The 17,625-nt window shown below is 39.9% G+C and overlaps 1 protein-coding gene across 1 annotated transcript; it reads right to left on the reverse strand.

Moving 5' to 3' along the window:
- Window positions 1-608: 608 nt before the first annotated feature.
- htr2ab (5-hydroxytryptamine (serotonin) receptor 2A-b) lies at window positions 609-7,243 on the reverse strand. Its single transcript, XM_079884766.1, has 4 exons — window positions 7,121-7,243; window positions 6,240-6,860; window positions 2,004-2,204; window positions 609-1,850 (listed from the first exon to the last, which is right to left on the reverse strand). The coding sequence occupies exons 2-4, from the start codon at window positions 6,640-6,642 to the stop codon at window positions 1,060-1,062; spliced, it is 1,395 nt and encodes a 464-aa protein (XP_079740892.1). The 5' UTR covers window positions 6,643-6,860; window positions 7,121-7,243; the 3' UTR covers window positions 609-1,059.
- Between the last annotated feature and the right edge of the window lie 10,382 nt (window positions 7,244-17,625).

The following is a 17,625-nucleotide window of genomic DNA, read 5'->3' on the forward strand; positions in this document are numbered from 1 at the left end:
TAAAAAGCCTTTCCAGACTACCCTGCAGAAAATCCAGCATTGCTGGTCCACCAGCGTGTTTTGCATGCTGGGAACAGCATGGGGATGCTGGCTGCTGCTTGCTGGTCCGCAGCATGGGGAGTGGGAGTACTGGGAAACCAGCTTCGCAAGCTGAATTTTGCTTGAGAACAGCATGACCATGCTGGTCCACCAGCTAGACCAGCACTATAACAGCTCTTACAGAATTCATCCTGGTTTATGCTGCTTTTTTTGCAGAGTAATTAAAATTATTTGGTGATATACAGCCCTGAATTTAAGTGGCCAAGGTTGTTGACACAAGGCACTCACCCGCCAGAATTGCCATGTTATGTCCAAACAAATCTGTTGAGAACAAAATGTTTTGTACGTCTGGCAAGTTTAAAAGTCAAGTGCTGTTTAGACACTTTCATTTAACACTCCTCAGTGTCTCAAGTTGGTCTGTTATTGGCCTCCCCCTTCACTTTGTCTGCATTTGTTTTTCATTCAGATGGCATTTAATGATTCGAGGTGAATCGTTTGCGAGTCCATTTGCCAAATCCCATTCTTTTGAACAGACCATAAACCAGTGAAATTATAAAAAGCGACCAAATCATCCTTGCACGGTTTATTTAATCTACCCACATGAACAGGTCTTCACAATACAATCCATAATAAATTAATGAACATAAAACTATTCCTCACCAGAGGCAAGATAAAGTGAGAAAAGTGACATATTTCATTCATACAGTGGATATTTGTGTAAAGTAAACATATACAGTGAGTTTTTTACAAATCTTGTACAAAATAAACAGAAATTTGTGGTGTGAGTCCCACAAAGAGAGTTGTGAAACTTTATTGCTGTTGGAACAATTTAAAGCATCTGTCTTCTCTTTTGGCTTTGAGCCGTAGGTAGTACCATCTGCTGACTGTGCTGTGCTGCACAGGTGGACACATGAAAATAAAAGACTTCATTTTTCAAGATTTTACACCTTCAAAAAGATGCTCTCTAAGGTCTGTTGATGTGAGCCATAATTAAAAACCCTCTAGAGTCTGGCTCTAGTCTCACAAATGGCTTACTACCTCATCCCTTTCCTGCTTGTTTTGTGTGTTTCCAGAGTTTGACCTATCTGTGTTGGAGAAGCTCCCAGACCGGCTCCCCTCTGCCCTCTTCCTTAATGAGTTCTCCACCTTCAAGGGAATCCCGGAGGTACTGTATGCCAGAGGAGGGATGGTGTTGACAAGTATCATCTGCAGAGGCCTCTTCTCCTCACGGTAGCGGCAACGCATATACCGGGCAAAAGCGGCACGGTAAGTCTTATTGAAGAGCGTGTAGATGAAAGGGTTGACCGCCGACGACAGATAACCCACCCAAACAAACACGTTCATCAGTCCCCCCACCAAATCTTCGTCACACGCCGAATCGCACACCACCGCTATCACGTTTGTCACGAAAAACGGACACCACATGATCACAAACAGAAGGAAGACCACGCCAAGCACTTTAGACGCCTTCTGCTCATTGCTGAGGGACTGCATGGAGCGACGGCTGGAAGCCCTGTCACGGCAGATAGACGAACGCGAGAAGAGGCGCTCGGAGGAGAGCGAGCCACGAGGGAGGAGTATAGTGGACGACCATTTTGGCCGCACAACGAGTTGGTCCAGGCACAAAGTCGCTTCGCTTTGCAGAGCACGGATGGTGAGGAAGTAGGTGACGACCATGATGATGAGCGGGATGAAGAACGCCACAAAAGAGCCAATCAGAACGAAATTGTTGTCCGTCAGTTGGCAGCTTTCATCCCGGAAGACTTTGGAGTGATCGTGCAGGCCGAGAACTGGGACAGGCATGGAGATAACTTGAGACAGATGGAGACAAAATGAGAGTAAGAAGACAGCTTGGTGCTATGTTTTGGCATACCAGTGCTAATAGATGCAGTCTCAGTTGTTTAGCATTTCAGAAATGAGCTGGAAAGCATTTTCCTACTGGCTTTGAGCAATCTTGAACTTACCCACAGAGATGGTCCAGGCTGCTGTGATTTTGACTCTGGCTCTAGTAAGAGAGTTTGAGCGGCTGTGGTGGATGGGGTTACGGATGGCGATGTATCGGTCCAGAGAGATGGTGCACAGGTGCATGATGGAGGCGGTGGAGAAGAGAACGTCCAGGTAGATCCAGATAGGACATAAGGCCTGGGGGAGTGGCCAGGTGTAACCTAACAAATAAGAGACACAAAAAGTGTCACATTCGGGACAAGCAAATACTTGTGTGTCATTGGTTACAGTCATATAATATTGAATATTCATTGGTCAACATTTATCCTTCATGGAGCAAGGAAATCTGACTTTTTTGTACAGGACGTTCACATTGTCGAAACCACAAATTTACTTGTTTTTGATTAGTGACCTACAAGTAGGCTAGTGCAGAATCTTAAATATTTTTTTATTCTTTTTACATCATAATCTTGCATAAGAGACTTCTTCCAAAAACATTTAAAATCTTCCAAACATTTCAACAGTAGTTTATATACATTATAACTATTATTAATTTAACATGCAAAGAGGGCATTCTTAAGGAACAGCAGCAAACTAAATAAAAACAGACTTTTTAATTTTAAGGGTCAGAGAGAGGGTGAAAAGTTGTAAAGTGTGTGTTTGGGGCACTTTATTTTACAGTATCTGCACTTACGGGACATCAGTGTACTTACCTAAGAAAGTACTGGTTAATATAATGTAACTACATGCATTAAGGTTAGGTTTAGAGGTAGGTTCAGGGTTAGTACCTATAGTTATTACCCATTTATTGCAATTACTATAATAAGTACATAGTATGTACATGGGGAACAGGACTGTAAAATGAAGTGCTACCAAAAACTTTACTTACATCATAATTGGACCTCAGGGTAAAATAAACCTATTAAATAACCCTTTTGAAATGGAATTTGCACTATACAGGAGCAAGAACTGCGATGTTTAGTAATTGCTGACACACAACTGTGCTAATACATAATTACTGTTAATCTTAATACTTTTCATATCCAAAACAAGTTTTGCTTCTTGAAGTCCATTACCACCAATAATAATCTTGAAAAAGGAGGGTACCAGATTAAAGTGTTAATAAAGGCAAAATAAAGTGTTGCATTTCATGAGAATCAGCCTTTTAGTTAGCTGACTTACAAAGAACATGATGTTTTGGAAGCCACTGTGTCTACAGATTGAATTTAAATACAAAGAAATGTGTTCTGGAATAAAGATGAGAGAGTAGAAGACTCTCGGGTGCTGATGAGACAGTGGAAGTCATCAATAGCACCATCACACTCAATGGTGTGCTTCGAACTGTGAAGTCATAGAATCTCGCAGAACTCTCAGAACAGGTTCAGCTGAAACAGAGAGCCCTGTTTTTATCAGTGCCTGGAGTTTCATGTAGGCTATATAAATTCACAACCGGTTATATAATAACATTACATCATGCGGGAGTAACCTGTTTCAGGGGGCAAAACATGATACAGGATCTTGTAGCTGCTGTCACTCTGAGTGAGTTCTGCATTGCGTGTTTGCATGTTTGATTTAGAAACAATGTGTTATGAGTGCTTTAGGCAGACTTTGTTTTGTCTAGGTTTTCATGTCAAATTCTGATCTATAAATGATCAACTCCACCAGTAAAAGAAGAAAGAAGCAAAATAAATAATTAAGCTGTGTGTTATCAGAATTCTGTCCATACGACGCCAGCTGTCATAACACCAAAAAAACACATACGTCTGATAGAAACAGGGAGTGACGTGTTTTATTCTCTTTGGTCAAACTATTCAGTACATCAAATAGGAAGCATAACAATTTTTGCTGCATAAACACACACCAAAGCGCAGCATCGTTACTGCATAATTAATTTCTCATCAAAGCGCTGGAAGGAGTAGGAAGAGGGATTTCTCTCCCCATGCGTGAATACAAGCAGACTAATTTAGGACACACCAGACGGCCCAACACACACTCATTATCCACTGAAATAAATCACCTTCCAGCAAAATGTATGGAGGCCTAATTATTGTTTATACATCTTTTTCCAGTGATACAAATGTTATAACACAAGAAAGTTTGCAATTTACACCTTTGACATGGAAGAAACTCTCTGGAGACATCTAATGAGTGCTGATTCTGTAAAACAGCTCAAATAAAAAAAACATTTAACACAACTTGTGTTGTTTAAAGGAATGATCTGGCTTCTAAACAACTTAATGTCTCTCAACAGCATCTGGGGCATGTTGTCGACAATAACAGAGGTCAGAATTATGATCTATGCTAAGAAATGGCATCACCCATGCTATTTAATGCTACATGCTACAGCTATTTAAATCTTTTTTTTAACGTTTTGCTGCCAAGGACCCCCAAATAGACAGCTTCTGGAATAGGTGTTTGTGAGGCCGGTAGGGGGTGCTCACCCTGTGGTCTGTGTGGATCCTAATGCCCCAGTATAGTGATGGGGACACTATACTGTCAAAGAGCAACGTCCTTCGGATGAGACGTTAAACCGAGGTCCTGACTCTCTATGGTCATTAAAAATCCTAGGATGTCCTTCGGAAAAAAGAGTAGGGGTTTAATCCCGGCATCCTGGCCAAATTAGGCCATTGGTCCCTGTCCATCATGGCCTCCTAATCATCCCCATATATATACACTGATTGGCTTCATCACTCTGTCTCCTCTCCACCAGTAAGCTGGTGTGTGGTGGGCGTTCTGGTGCAAAATGTCTGCCGGCCCGTCGCATCATCCAAATGGATGTTGCACATATGTGGTGGTTGAGGAGATTCCCCCCTTATATGTAAAGCGCTTTGAGTACCCAGAAAAGCGCAATATAAATTTAACAAATTATTATTGTATATTTTTACAATAAATATCGTATATACATTATTGTGTATGCAATTGGACTCTTGTGTTGTGATATACTGTGTGAGATAAATAGTGACAGAGACAAAATGTTTCCAAAATTGAATAAAAAAAGTTTTCCTTAATTTGACAGTGTATCTTTTTCTACCCACTATTATTATACAATGTAAAACTAAGTAAATCTTTGCTTGATTTTAATTTTAAAAACAAATTTTTTTATTTTAACTATGGATATTTGGTGCTTATTTTGGTTAAAATAGTAATGATTCATCTCAATGCAAACCAAGACAATAATAATGTCAAAACAATATTGCGTTAAACATTTCATTAATATGTTTATTCAAAAAGTATTACACATTACCTAGAAACTCCAAGATGCGCAAAAATTCTACAAACGCTCATAAAAACCTTATGCGCTCAACTGAGTTGGGTACATTTTTTATCCGTAAACAAAACGTGCATAAACTACGTCTGAAACACATTTACGAATCATTCCTCGATGTGCATCAAAAAAGACATGTGGCTTTGCAATGGGACGGCATAACTGGACCAACCAGTGGATTGATCTCATTGCACAGCATCTAAAATGCTGTTTTGGTCATTCTGAAATGCCAGAATGTCTGTCGTCCTCCCAGAACTGTCTTATACGACTACGTTCCCAAACAGCATGCATCCGCCTCAGAAAGCAAGACAGGAACACGTTTATTGCATTTCGTCTGCACACACTCTGGAGTAATATATTATATATATAAACATTATTATATTCTCCTACTGCATCAACTTCCATTTTTCTTAGTGAGTTATCAGGAAATGACGTTTTTGTTCTCTTCGGCTGGATGGAAACGGTGCTTTTTTCGCAAAATGTTACATGCGTTAATGCAATTTTGCACATAAAGTCCTGGTTTTGGAGATCTGCAATTCTGCAAAGTTTAGCTCCAACCCTGATCAAACACAACTGAACCAGCTAATTAAGTTCTTCAGGAGCACTTGATAATTACAGACAGGTGTGTTGGATCAGGGCTGGATCTGAACTCTGCAGGCAAGTAGATCTCAAAAAACAGGATTGGACACCCCTGTTGTAAACATTCTCTCTGTGCTATCCTTGTGCATATTATGCCTACGGTACAAGTTATACAGGCTTAAAATTGAATGATGGAGGTTGAAAGACTGAACACAACTTTGCATCGCAAGGTTAGTAATCCATTGCATCACGTTAGCCTTATGTTAACATGAATAATGTTCATGTCTTTAGGCTATACTTTCAAAACTTTGTCTGTTTTAACAGTTATTTTGAGGAAATGCCTTGCCGCATAGACTTCTATTGTGTATTACTGCAAATATATGATGATATGTAAAAATGTAAAGAAACTCACCATAGAGTATCGTCAGCATGGCTACTGGCATTACAAGGATACCCAGAAGCATGTCTGTAATGGCTAAAGACCTCAAGAAGTAGTTGGTGGCATTCTGTAACTTCCTCTCCAAGCTCACTGCCATGATGACCAGAATGTTTCCTGTCACTGTGATGATTATGACCAGCGAAATCAAAAGAGCCACCCAGTTCTTATGGCCATTAAAGGTCAAATCGACCGACCTATTTCTGTCTTCACTACAATTGAAATCCATTGAGTTATTGAGAACTGCAGACACCTTCTGCTCCATGAGCCAATGTTCAGCGCTTTTGTCTTTCAAAATCTCAGTCGATATCCCAGAGGATCTGAGTTCAGCAGTCGTCCCATTCAGGGCCATTAAAGGACGATTTTTCCAAATGCGCATTCGATTAATTCACGGAACTGATAGTCCATTTGAAGAGTTCCATGGCACTCCAGGTCTGTGCAGCCCAAAAGGTTCCGGTTTGAGATCGACAACATGTTCACAGTCACCTTCAACAGCCTCCTGATTTCCACACCGCTGTTGATGGTTGTTGTACACAGATGTTTAAAGCTCCTTGGGCAGATGGATTGTGATTCAGAATAGAGGAGGGAACTTTACAGCTGCTTTTTTAATGAGAGAGAAAGAAAGAATGAGAACACATGAGAGACTGGAACGCACTGATGTTTCAGCTGTCCTGGTTTAAACAAAACACCACATAAACACACGAAACATGCTATCTACGCACTGCTTCATTCCCACATGAACACATATTGCACGCAACCACAATTCTCAGACTAGTGGCTCCAGTAGCTAGACTGATTCTAAAAAAGTGTAGGTAGAACATCAAACTCTGTGTTTATGTTGTGTTCATATACATTACCGTTTAATCTAGAAGTATTTTCCGGTTTCCCGTCACTCCGAACACCAGCACTTGGAGAATGAGCCACTGGTTATGCGTGCTTGTCACATCAACCCAACATGTGGTCCTGTTCCATTCATCCTTTCTCTTTTCAGCACTTCGGTCTCTTATCTCCCTCCCTCCCTCCCTCCCTCCCTCCCTCTCTCTCCTTCTCTCTCTCTCTCTCTCTCTCTCTCTCTCTCTGCAGATAGTTCTCTCCAGCTGTAACTAAAGCTAGACTGTTTGAGCTTCTTCCAGAAAGACTTGTCTTTGAATGGTCCCTTTGGTACTTGTCAACTGGAACAAAGACATATGAACCTTTTTTTTTTTTTTCACACACATTTACACAGATATTCAAATACGCTCTTCAGGCAGGAAACCAACGGAGGAATCTAATGGAATGCCCCATTTAAGCTTACTGCAATTTCAGGAAAACCGGAACCATTACAAATATAGAACAATATTTAGTATAAATCAGGTGTTTACATCCATGAAAATAGCAGGTAGCCCATCAAAGGGGTGGTTCACCCCTTTCATTTATATCACATACCCAAAATGTCTATATGCATTAACAGCGTATATGCACAATTTTTTTTTATAAATTAATAAATCTCAGTTTTTTTGTCCTTACTGTGAAAGTCAATGGGGTCCAATGTTTTTTGCCCCCGCATTCTTCTGAATAAATTCTTTTGTGTTTTCGCAGAAGAAAGAAATCATACATGTTTGGAACACCATGAGAGTGAGTAAATGATGGCAGAATGATTATTTTTGGGTGAACTATTTCATCAAAAGATACATCACTGGCTTTGAAATGATGGTCAGACAAAATACATAGTAATAGGCCTATGATACAGCACCAATTCACTTTTCACGAGTTCACACTTACATATAATTATTTAGAGTAAAGGATATGCGTATTTGGCGTACTGTCCGAGGGGAGGGCTCCAAGCTCGGAATTTGTCCCGAACCCAGAGTACTCCCACCATCCCAGGTTGGGATAGGAATAGTTAGAAGTGAGGAGATTGAGTGGTGAACGGATGCTGGAAAACAGGAACAGAGGTAATTCTGCTGTATATTCACCTCTTATCTTGTAAATTGAGTTGATTGACTGAATGCACTCCTCCATGTTAATTAGGTTAATTATCTGTACGTGCTCCTCCAGAACTTTGTAAATAAAACATCATATGAAAAAAAGGTGCTGGAGTTGATGTGCAAAGCATCACTGTCTGTCAACTAGCAATGTGATTTTGCATCGTATAAAAATTACACTGATAAAAATGTATATAACTCTGTTGATTATAATATAAATAAGCCTAATATTTTCACTGATTTATTTAATATCAACAATTTTTATATATATATTACATTGTTTGTCAGTGCAAACCAGTGTTTTTTGGATGGTTCTTAAAAGCATGACTTTTATATTTTTATTTGCTGCCTTTCACATCACAGTTAATTTTTGGGACAATGCGTTGTTGTGTTACCATCAGCCAATCAGCACTGTCATGATGTCATTTTCGTACAGCTGTTTAGTCACATGGCATTACAGCTCAAATTGACTCAAAGCTGTGAAGATGGCAGATGTCAAATTGTGTAATTCAGGGGTGGTCCTGCACCAGACGACTTCAAAAAATGGGAATGTTAACAGATTTTCCCCCAGGTATGAAATACCTCCGTGTGGGGTAAACTATAGTGTGAGACCTCTGGATAGAGCATTGTTCAAATTCTCATTCCCTTTATTTCGGTTGAATTTTCCTCTTGAACCTGCAAGCTCAGGTAATTGAAAATGAATTAGGGAAATATTTGCAAAAACAACATACTTAATAATAAAGGTTCCAAAAGAGGTTTTTCACAGCATTGGCCTTGAAGAACCATTTTGGGTCACTAACCTTTCAGTGATCAGTTCTTAAAAGAACATTTTTTTAGTGTAAAGTACATTTGAATAATCTGAAGAACCTTTTCTGTGTGTCTCTGTGAGCTTTTATGCACTTACAGCAAAATCAGGAGTTTGTGTCATTAATAAAGCAAATTTTTATGAAAAGAACATGACATTTGTCATCCTGCAAAAGGTGTTCCACTGATCCCCACTCCCTCAGGATATAACCTAAAATAATCTAGGTAAATTGATAAATTTTCCACAGAAGACCTTTGCCATCACAGGATATTAATAATGCATTATTAATACACATTGTGAATTAATATTTAATATTGTCCAAGAATACATCCTCACTTTTATCAAAAATGGGGAGAAAATGAGATACTTCTTCCTCTAGGCAAAATTGGGAGAGATAGATTAAGGTAAAGATTGAAGAGAGGGAAATATATACAGAAAAGAAAGAAGAGTAAAAATAAACCAGGACTAAGAAAATGTAAAACCTGGGTAAACATGGCGAGAAAAAGAAAGGTAAGAGAAGGAGAGACAACCATAGAGTGAAAAGAACGTATTAAACAGAAAATCCATAGATCGTTGGACCTGCTTACTGTCCAAGGTTTGTGATGAAAAAGGCAAAGTGAAGGACGGACCAGAGATGGCAAACAGATGTACAGTATATAGCAGAAGGAAAGTGTTCAAACTGTAGAGGACAGAGCTAGGGAAAAAACTCCACCTTGCCTGTCTCCATCCATATAAATGATGGATCGCTCGGCTGGCAGACAGACTGATAGAGCATTCTCTTTCACTCACTCCTCCGGTAATGGAAGGATAGTGTGTGTGAGAATAAGAAGTAGCTGGATTAAGAATGTGTGTGTGTCAAAAGGCTCCCGGCGGTCCTGTAATTGCTCACCTGGAAGCAGGACAAGGGGAGCGAGATGTGGTCCAGGTGTCAGACTCTGTTCTGCACACTCTACTGTGATTATGACCCCCATTAGCGCTCCTAAAGTCACTAGGTGTGGAGAACATGATACGTTTAACTGCGGGAGGTCTGGAAGAAGCACAGAACCAAAGCTGATGTGCTGTACTGTTCAATGCCCAAACGAAAATGTAAATTCACAAAAAAATTACAAAGTATTTTACCTTCATCACTTGGACTTGATCCATTTGAAGAATGCCGGACACCCTTACAGAATTTTTTTTTTCATCTAGTAAGATATAGTGATAATATGGAGTATAAACTTTAAGAGGAAAAAAACACCTTAATGTTATTCAGAGGTCCAAACTGAGCACAAATGTACTTTTTGTGCATTTGTTGATAATATGCAGGCCCGGTTGATGGAACTTTGTGAGGTATCATCAACTGAGATGAATGACAGCTTTTTAGTGATTATAAAGGGAGTGTACTTTGCTCGCTTTATTGGCTATACTGTATAATGCATTGAATAAAAGTTGTTTTTCATTCTGCTCAGAGGACCGACGGCCAATTACATGTTGCAAAGTTTCTGAAGTGACATCTACATATGAATGCAGGATTCACTCTCGAAATTGCAATGATTTACATAGTGTTAAACATAGCATGGGACAGAAATATGGCATATCAAAATAGATACGCATTAAGCAATGTAAATGCAGACTAATAGAAAAATATTCGTAACAAAATATTTTTGAAATTCTATTCCAATTATTTGTAAAATAATGACTCGTATAAATAATCTTAAATGTCTCACTGTACATTGGCTGTTCTTTTTAAGGTGGAGCCGTTGCTTACACATTACATCTGCACTTTACTAGAGAACCCTCACTAATTTCAGAAGCACCCTCAGTGATTCGATTCTGGAACCGGGCCCGTTTATATTGCCAAAAAGATCAAATTCTGATAGCTTGTAATGTAAGTAAATGAGATCGTTATAACAGTCCTGCAGACCACTTTGCATAGGCAGTAGAAATCAGTCACTCTTCCAATAGTATGTCTTAGTAAGATTATATTTAAATGCTTAGATTTCATAATTTATGGATTTCACAGCAAAAAGAAATGTGTGTACCACAACCCAAAGAGGGATGTTTTTAGAATTTTTTATTTTTTAGAAAAGGCCTTTTACTTGACCATTAAAAAGGTAAAAGGTGCTTGAGAAGAAAAAGGTGTGAAAAACTGGGAGTGTCCTCTTTTTAGAAAACTACAGTATGATCACACAAATTTACACATATATGCACATGTGCAGGTGTAACACCATTAAGCATGTTGTAATTGCAAACATTGCTACTCAAGAATCTCTGCTGTCTCCTTTAGTTCCCACAAGCACAGTGTGATCTAACAAACACACATTTCTCAGGCGAACCCACAGTCGACAAGCCTGCACCAGCTGGGGAGACTGTTGGCTCTCGTTTATCTGATAAATACTTCATGGCAACCAATTAGCACGTCCCATGTGTATTCAGATACAAGCCCTCAATCACATTAAAATCTGTTTGAATTATATTAGCGGCTTGTGCAACTATAAAGTAGATGTTATGTGGTGACAGTGAGCCTGGGGAGTAACAGACTCACACACACACACAAAACAATCATAACAATCATGTCAGAACAGATTGCCTGTAGCTTCAAAATCTGCAGACTATCAACCTTATAAAGTGAGCTGAAATGATTTAAATTTCACATATTAAACTAAAATTAACATTTCAAAATCCGACTTACTAAGGAAATCCTTATTGTAGGCTCATACAGTATATATGAAAAAATATCATCAAAAAAGGATAACTTGAAGACTCTGTAATACCTTTTTATTACATGACATTTTAAATTTCATTTCGGCATTAAAGGGTTTAATTATTATATTATATTTATATATATATATGTATATATGTATATATAATATATATATATATATATATTATTATTGACCGCTGTTACAGAGAACACAATAAAAAACTAAAATACTCGAAAAGAGAGCACTTTCCTCTTCCCAATACTATGGGCGTCAGTCACAGTCACAATCACCCGAACCTATACAACACACGAGCAAGAATTACACTTACTCTGCCCCGTTCGGCACTATAAGAGTATATAGAGTGCTCTGCCCAGTTCAGAGCAGCTCTTTGTTTGTTTCAGAGGCCACACAAAGGGCATCCGGTCACGAAGTAAAGATTATCCTACTGGATAGTAGACGCCATTGCAATGGCCATGGTCTCTTCCTGGGCATGGTCAGTGGCGTATACATTGGCGACATCTGTGCGACGGCCAGCTGGTCCTCGCCGTCCACTTTCGCTAGGTTTTACAACTCGGACGTTCCTGCACTTCAAGCACGAGTCCTCTCTGTTTAGCTGGGTTTGACTTCAGAGTGAGCTCAGCCAATTAGTATTCCCCTGGAGGCTCCGACTCAGGGTCTGAGCCCCTTTTTTATAGTCGGGCGAATACCTTGCCCTTGATTAGCCCTAATGCCCTCTAGGCCCTTATATCGAGTGTCTTAGGCTAGGGTCTTAGAACAATTGTCGTTCTGCAATCATCGATTGGACTGGTTCCCCATCGTGTCTTGCGACAAGTGAACCATACTGATATTGGGAACGTACTCGGTTACTAACGTAACCTCAGTTCCCTGAGACGAGATGAGCCAGTTTATATGGATGGATGCTCCGCCCATTCTGGTGGGCTGATTGGTTCGCGCATGATCTGCATCGCCATAGGTTTGTGCAGATTACACTGCTCAGCCAATTGGCTTGTACAATTCCCCATCGCGTCTAGCAAATAGACTGTAAAAAAATATGGACGTAGTGTCCGTAACGTCACCCATAGGTTTCTGAAGACCGTTTTTGAAGCCTAAAGTGGGCGTAGCCGACCGTCGCCATCTTGGCTGCGCGTCACTCCCGAATTTATTTATTTTTACAGTCAGACAATGAGCTGAGGTAACGTGACGGCTAACAGACAGCAGACTAACGGCTAATGATGACTAATGACCACAGCAGCGGGAATCCACCTGTCACTCAAAAGTGGACACACCCTTAATTATGCAGAAATGTAAGGCTTAATATAATTTAAACGGATGAGTTATAAAAGAAATTCACCCCCCTCACAGTTGTCATGAAGGGCAAAATTAGCTGTATAGACCAAAGCCACTTTTTGCTCCAGGCTGTAAACATGTTTTTTTCTGCTGTAAAGTTGGGCATTTCAACATGGGGGAGATACAGATTTGACTCACTTTTGCAGCCAGCCTCTAGCGGCCAGTCGATGAATTGCCGTTTAATTCACTTACGTGTTGGTTTCAAGAGAGAGACAGGGAGGTTGCCGCTTGCTAGCAACGCAATACTCCTTCCTGTTATCTCAGGGAACCGACGTTACGTTAGTAACCGAGTACGTTATTAGGACAGTCATAGGAGAAAAGGACAAAATAGAGTGCATTAGTGCCCGCCCACTTTTTCAGCAAAAAAAAAACCTTGGGCTATGGTTTAGATGTCTACTAAATTTTCACTGACAGCCCAAATTTTGCTTTGTTTTAGACGTCTGGGCTGTGTTTGGACGCTATTAGACGTCTTTTTTAAACGCAAAATTGCTTGCTGGAGGGAAAGAACTACAATCCCATGAATCATTGTGAACAGCATAATCAAATAAAAAATTATGGAGAAATATAAAACTACTCATTTAAAAATGTTATATGTTATATACATAATCAATATATTTATTGCACTATATGCATATTAATAATTTTTGAGTATATTGAGAGCATAGGGAGACCGACTTATGTCATTTACGGTTTATTGGAGTGAGCGGAGTTTTGATTGATTGATTGATTGATTGATTGATCTAAAGATTGGTGGAATTGGTGGGATGTAGTTTTCACCAATGAACGAACACTATAAACGAACACTATTATTTTAAAATTAAGTTGAAATAATGCGGGCCATCGATTAACAACCTTGTAGCTAACGGTAAGGCTGTCTTTAAATGTTTCTACGTTATCGTTAAAAATCACTTTCCCTATGGAGAAAATGAATGGAGTTTTTACTTTTGGAACCCGACAGTTGCACCCTATACAGATAAAAAATAATTGACACCCCTGGTATAATAGTGTGTGAGAGAGTGCTGGGTTGGAAAGGGGGTTGAAATCTACGGTTACCAAGGCAACAGAGTGTCAGTTCTGTTTCCACAAACTGATGAACGAGTTTGTTGAAGACTCACATCACCCTGTCTGTATCCATATCAGAAGCATCCCACTATCTCAACAAATAAATGAGCACCGCCTTTAAGGCATAATCTACATCCAGCTGTCGAATGAGCGTTTGTAACAAAAGCAAACACTTTCAAACAACAACATTCCCTTCAAACGGCTCCACCCCTTGTGCTTTCAGAGACGAGACTTTCACGAGACGGTTTTTTAGCATGAATTCCCTCAGGCTACAGCGGCTCCATGCTAACAGTTACACATTGTATATTTAATAGCAGGACAGCAGCAGCTTGACTGATGCAGCACATCTCATTCAGCAACTGAGCACAGAGATAAAAACATGTGTGTCTCCTGGGACCACCCGACACTTCGCTCCATAACAGCAGGTGAGGTGGGAGGGGTGCAGAGACATCCTCAACTTCACCTCTTTCACCTCTCTCAGCAAAAGATTTATGAACCGCTGTCAGAACCGCACAACTAATGAGAGAGAAGATGATCGGGAGAGGGAGGGAGAGAGGGATGAATGGACTTAGAAATGCTTTAGGGAATATGATGAGAATAGCTAATAAAGGGATACGGCTTTGGAGAGAGGTCGACTCTAAAGGCTCAATTTGAGGCCTTTGGTCTAGGCAATTTTAATGGATCGGGTGAGGTCAACTCATGTCTGAAATATCATATTTACGAGTTGAAGGAACATTAAAGTAATAATTAAAGGTGGGCAGCTCTGAACTTTCTTTAAGCGCTTAAGGCCCGATATACTTCAAGCGAAATCAAAGAATGAACTGATCATTCTGGACAAAATCAGAAGTTCGAAACAGCTTGCCAAAGCAAACTTTCTGGAAAAGTTTGCATCACTTCGTTTACCCCTTAACTTCGCTGTGAGTATATCGTGGCCTTTCGTTTACGAGTTAGGGGCATGTCAGTGAAAATATTGACAGTGATTTTTTTTAGCGCAATTTTCCACCGGACAAAATTGCGATTGTTAACTCATGATTTCTGTTCTGTCTGTGCGCACCAAACTTGTACTTCTATCTACTCCTCAATCAGACCACCTAGAGACTTCGGGTTTTCGGCATTATGTTAAGGAAGGTCTAATCTCGGGAACGCACAAAAAAAAAATCCAGGAAAAGATTTACTATCTCTTACGCCGCCTTCACACTGGCAGTTGAAATCAGCTCCGTAATACCAGAGAATGTCTAATATGGCGAGAAGTTTCACTCTCAGTACACTTCCGGCTTCTGAACTAGTTGCAGTTCCTCTCTGATTCCAAATGAGGGCGCTCACAGGACGAGTGCAGAATGAATGGAGGTCTATGGCGCTATACCAATAAAAATCCACTTTTCTCAGGATATAATTTTTTGTCTAGTAATTTGAATGTTGTATTCGAAAGGAGATGCAAATAAATTACAAATTGCTGGGTGTTAGATTTTTTTGAGTCACTTATTTGCTTTAAAAAGTCTTTTAAAGTGTCAATGACGTCATACACATGTACGACCAGAGATACTGCTTTACGGCAATCCTTCAGTCACTCTGGTGCGTTCGCGCTCTGCACTTTCTTTTCTCTCGAGGCATCGACAACACAGCTGACACAGGTAAATACACGTGCTAGAAGAGTTTTTGTTTTGTTTGTTTCTGGTCCCGCTGCGGATGACACGATGCCATCAAGCGGTATCTCTGGTCGTAATCAGTCCTTCACTGACCAATCAGCGTTCATTAGCAGAATGCTAGCGTGTTATGGGCAACAACAACTCAACCTGTAAGAAATCAAAAGGACAAAAGTACTCGTTCATTCAACTTTCGACCTAAAACCCATGTTGAACTTGCAAAATCTACAATCAGATCTGAGATTTCTCAACGGCAATCGGGTGAAAGAGACAAATTTAGCCATCTAGCCCCATTGACTCCCATTCATTTTGCACTCATGGCGATCGCCCCCAGTGGAACTCTGGTGGTACTACAACCAAAATTCGGTACAATAGAGCTTAATAGGGAGTGGGCAGGCTCTCCGTAGACGGGCTCTGGTAATACACAATACGCCCCCAGCGGACGTCGTACACAACGGTGAAAAGCGTCGGAAGCACTGATCTAGAATGACATTATATATATATATATATATATGTCATTATATAGATCAGTGGTCGGAAGCCTCGGAAGCGAGTATATTTAAATATTGAATTATTTAATTGTATGAACTGCCCTAATAACGTTAAAACATCATGAAAATAAAAAAATGACGACAACTAATCGTTATAAAATCATTATTTTTTTTTTTTTAAAGTTAAGAATCCAGGTTTGTTTATCAGTACCATAGCAACGCTAACTTCCGTTGGGATTTTCGGATAGAAACCGTCCGTAGCCTTTCGCAAGAGTTCAATTTTTTGAACGCGGATGGCCAACGGACACGATTTTTTTCGCACCGCACTCGTTCGCACCTGGTTCGGACCCATTCGCATGCGGTCTGCGAATCTCCATAGGAAATGAATGACTTCCGGTCGTTTCGCTGCCGTATCGGAGCTGATTTCAACCAGACATCTGTTCAACTGCACAGCACCGTGATTACGACTTCACTGTCTCATAAATACGAACTAAATACTAACTCGTGAGCACGCTTCTGAAACCTAAAATGATAAATGCATGACACCCTACGGTCTCATGGACTTAACGGACACGTCTGTCACAAGAGATTGGACCCAGATGCAAATGAGCAGACAAGGGGGAAATAAAAATTAAAGAAATAAATACAACTAAAGCAAACAAATGAAAATAGAGTAAAACACAAACTAAGATCCTAGAAATAAAAAACTGGAATTGCAAAGAAAAGCAAGAATTAAATAAGAAAATAAGAACTGAAGAAAATAACAAAAAATAAAATTCTAAAACAATAGAGAACCCAAACTAGGTTATAATGCACAAAAGCTAAAGTTAAGCAAAAAATGAGGATCAGGTGAAGACAATTAGTGAAACGAGGACTAGACAAGGATTAAACAAGGGGGCGTGGTAACGGAAACAAGGAGGGGGGACACGAGGAGCACATGGCAAACAAACAAAGACAGAGTCATGTGCTCAAACACAAGACAAACATAGAGACCTGAAACAAAGACAACATAGACAAGGCTGCCAGGGAAGAACCTTGATACGCGGCAGCCATTGTATGTCCACAAGACCTAAAGTGCAGATGAAGTGTGCCATTTGGGACAAGGCCAGAGACTCATGGACTTCAGCTCCGGAGTCACTTCATGAGTGTTCATGCAGGGTATGTGTTCATGTCCTCATATAGCATACATTGAGATGGCAGATGCTGAAAACACCACAAGTGCAACATCCTTGAATATACCTATATAGTAGATGAAACTGTCGCTCATTCACACAGACACGCAGAACAAGCAGACTTCATATTTAAATAGGAGTATTTTTGCGGTTTAATATTCACAGACTCCAGTCCATAATAATTCATTTTGATT

This window comes from Squalius cephalus (assembly GCF_949319135.1).
Source record: "Squalius cephalus genome assembly, chromosome: 10".
Taxonomy (NCBI): domain Eukaryota; kingdom Metazoa; phylum Chordata; class Actinopteri; order Cypriniformes; family Leuciscidae; genus Squalius; species Squalius cephalus.

Excerpts from the sequence above, each read along its gene's own strand:
- htr2ab (XM_079884766.1), bottom strand. The coding sequence starts at position 6,642 with ATGCGCATTTGGAAAAATCGTCCTTTAATGGCCCTGAATGGGACGACT. Across the intron at positions 2,205-6,239 it reads CATGCTGACGATACTCTATG|GTTACACCTGGCCACTCCCC; the intron begins GTGAGTTTCTTT and ends CTTATTTGTTAG. Across the intron at positions 1,851-2,003 it reads AGCCTGGACCATCTCTGTGG|TTATCTCCATGCCTGTCCCA; the intron begins GTAAGTTCAAGA and ends ATCTGTCTCAAG.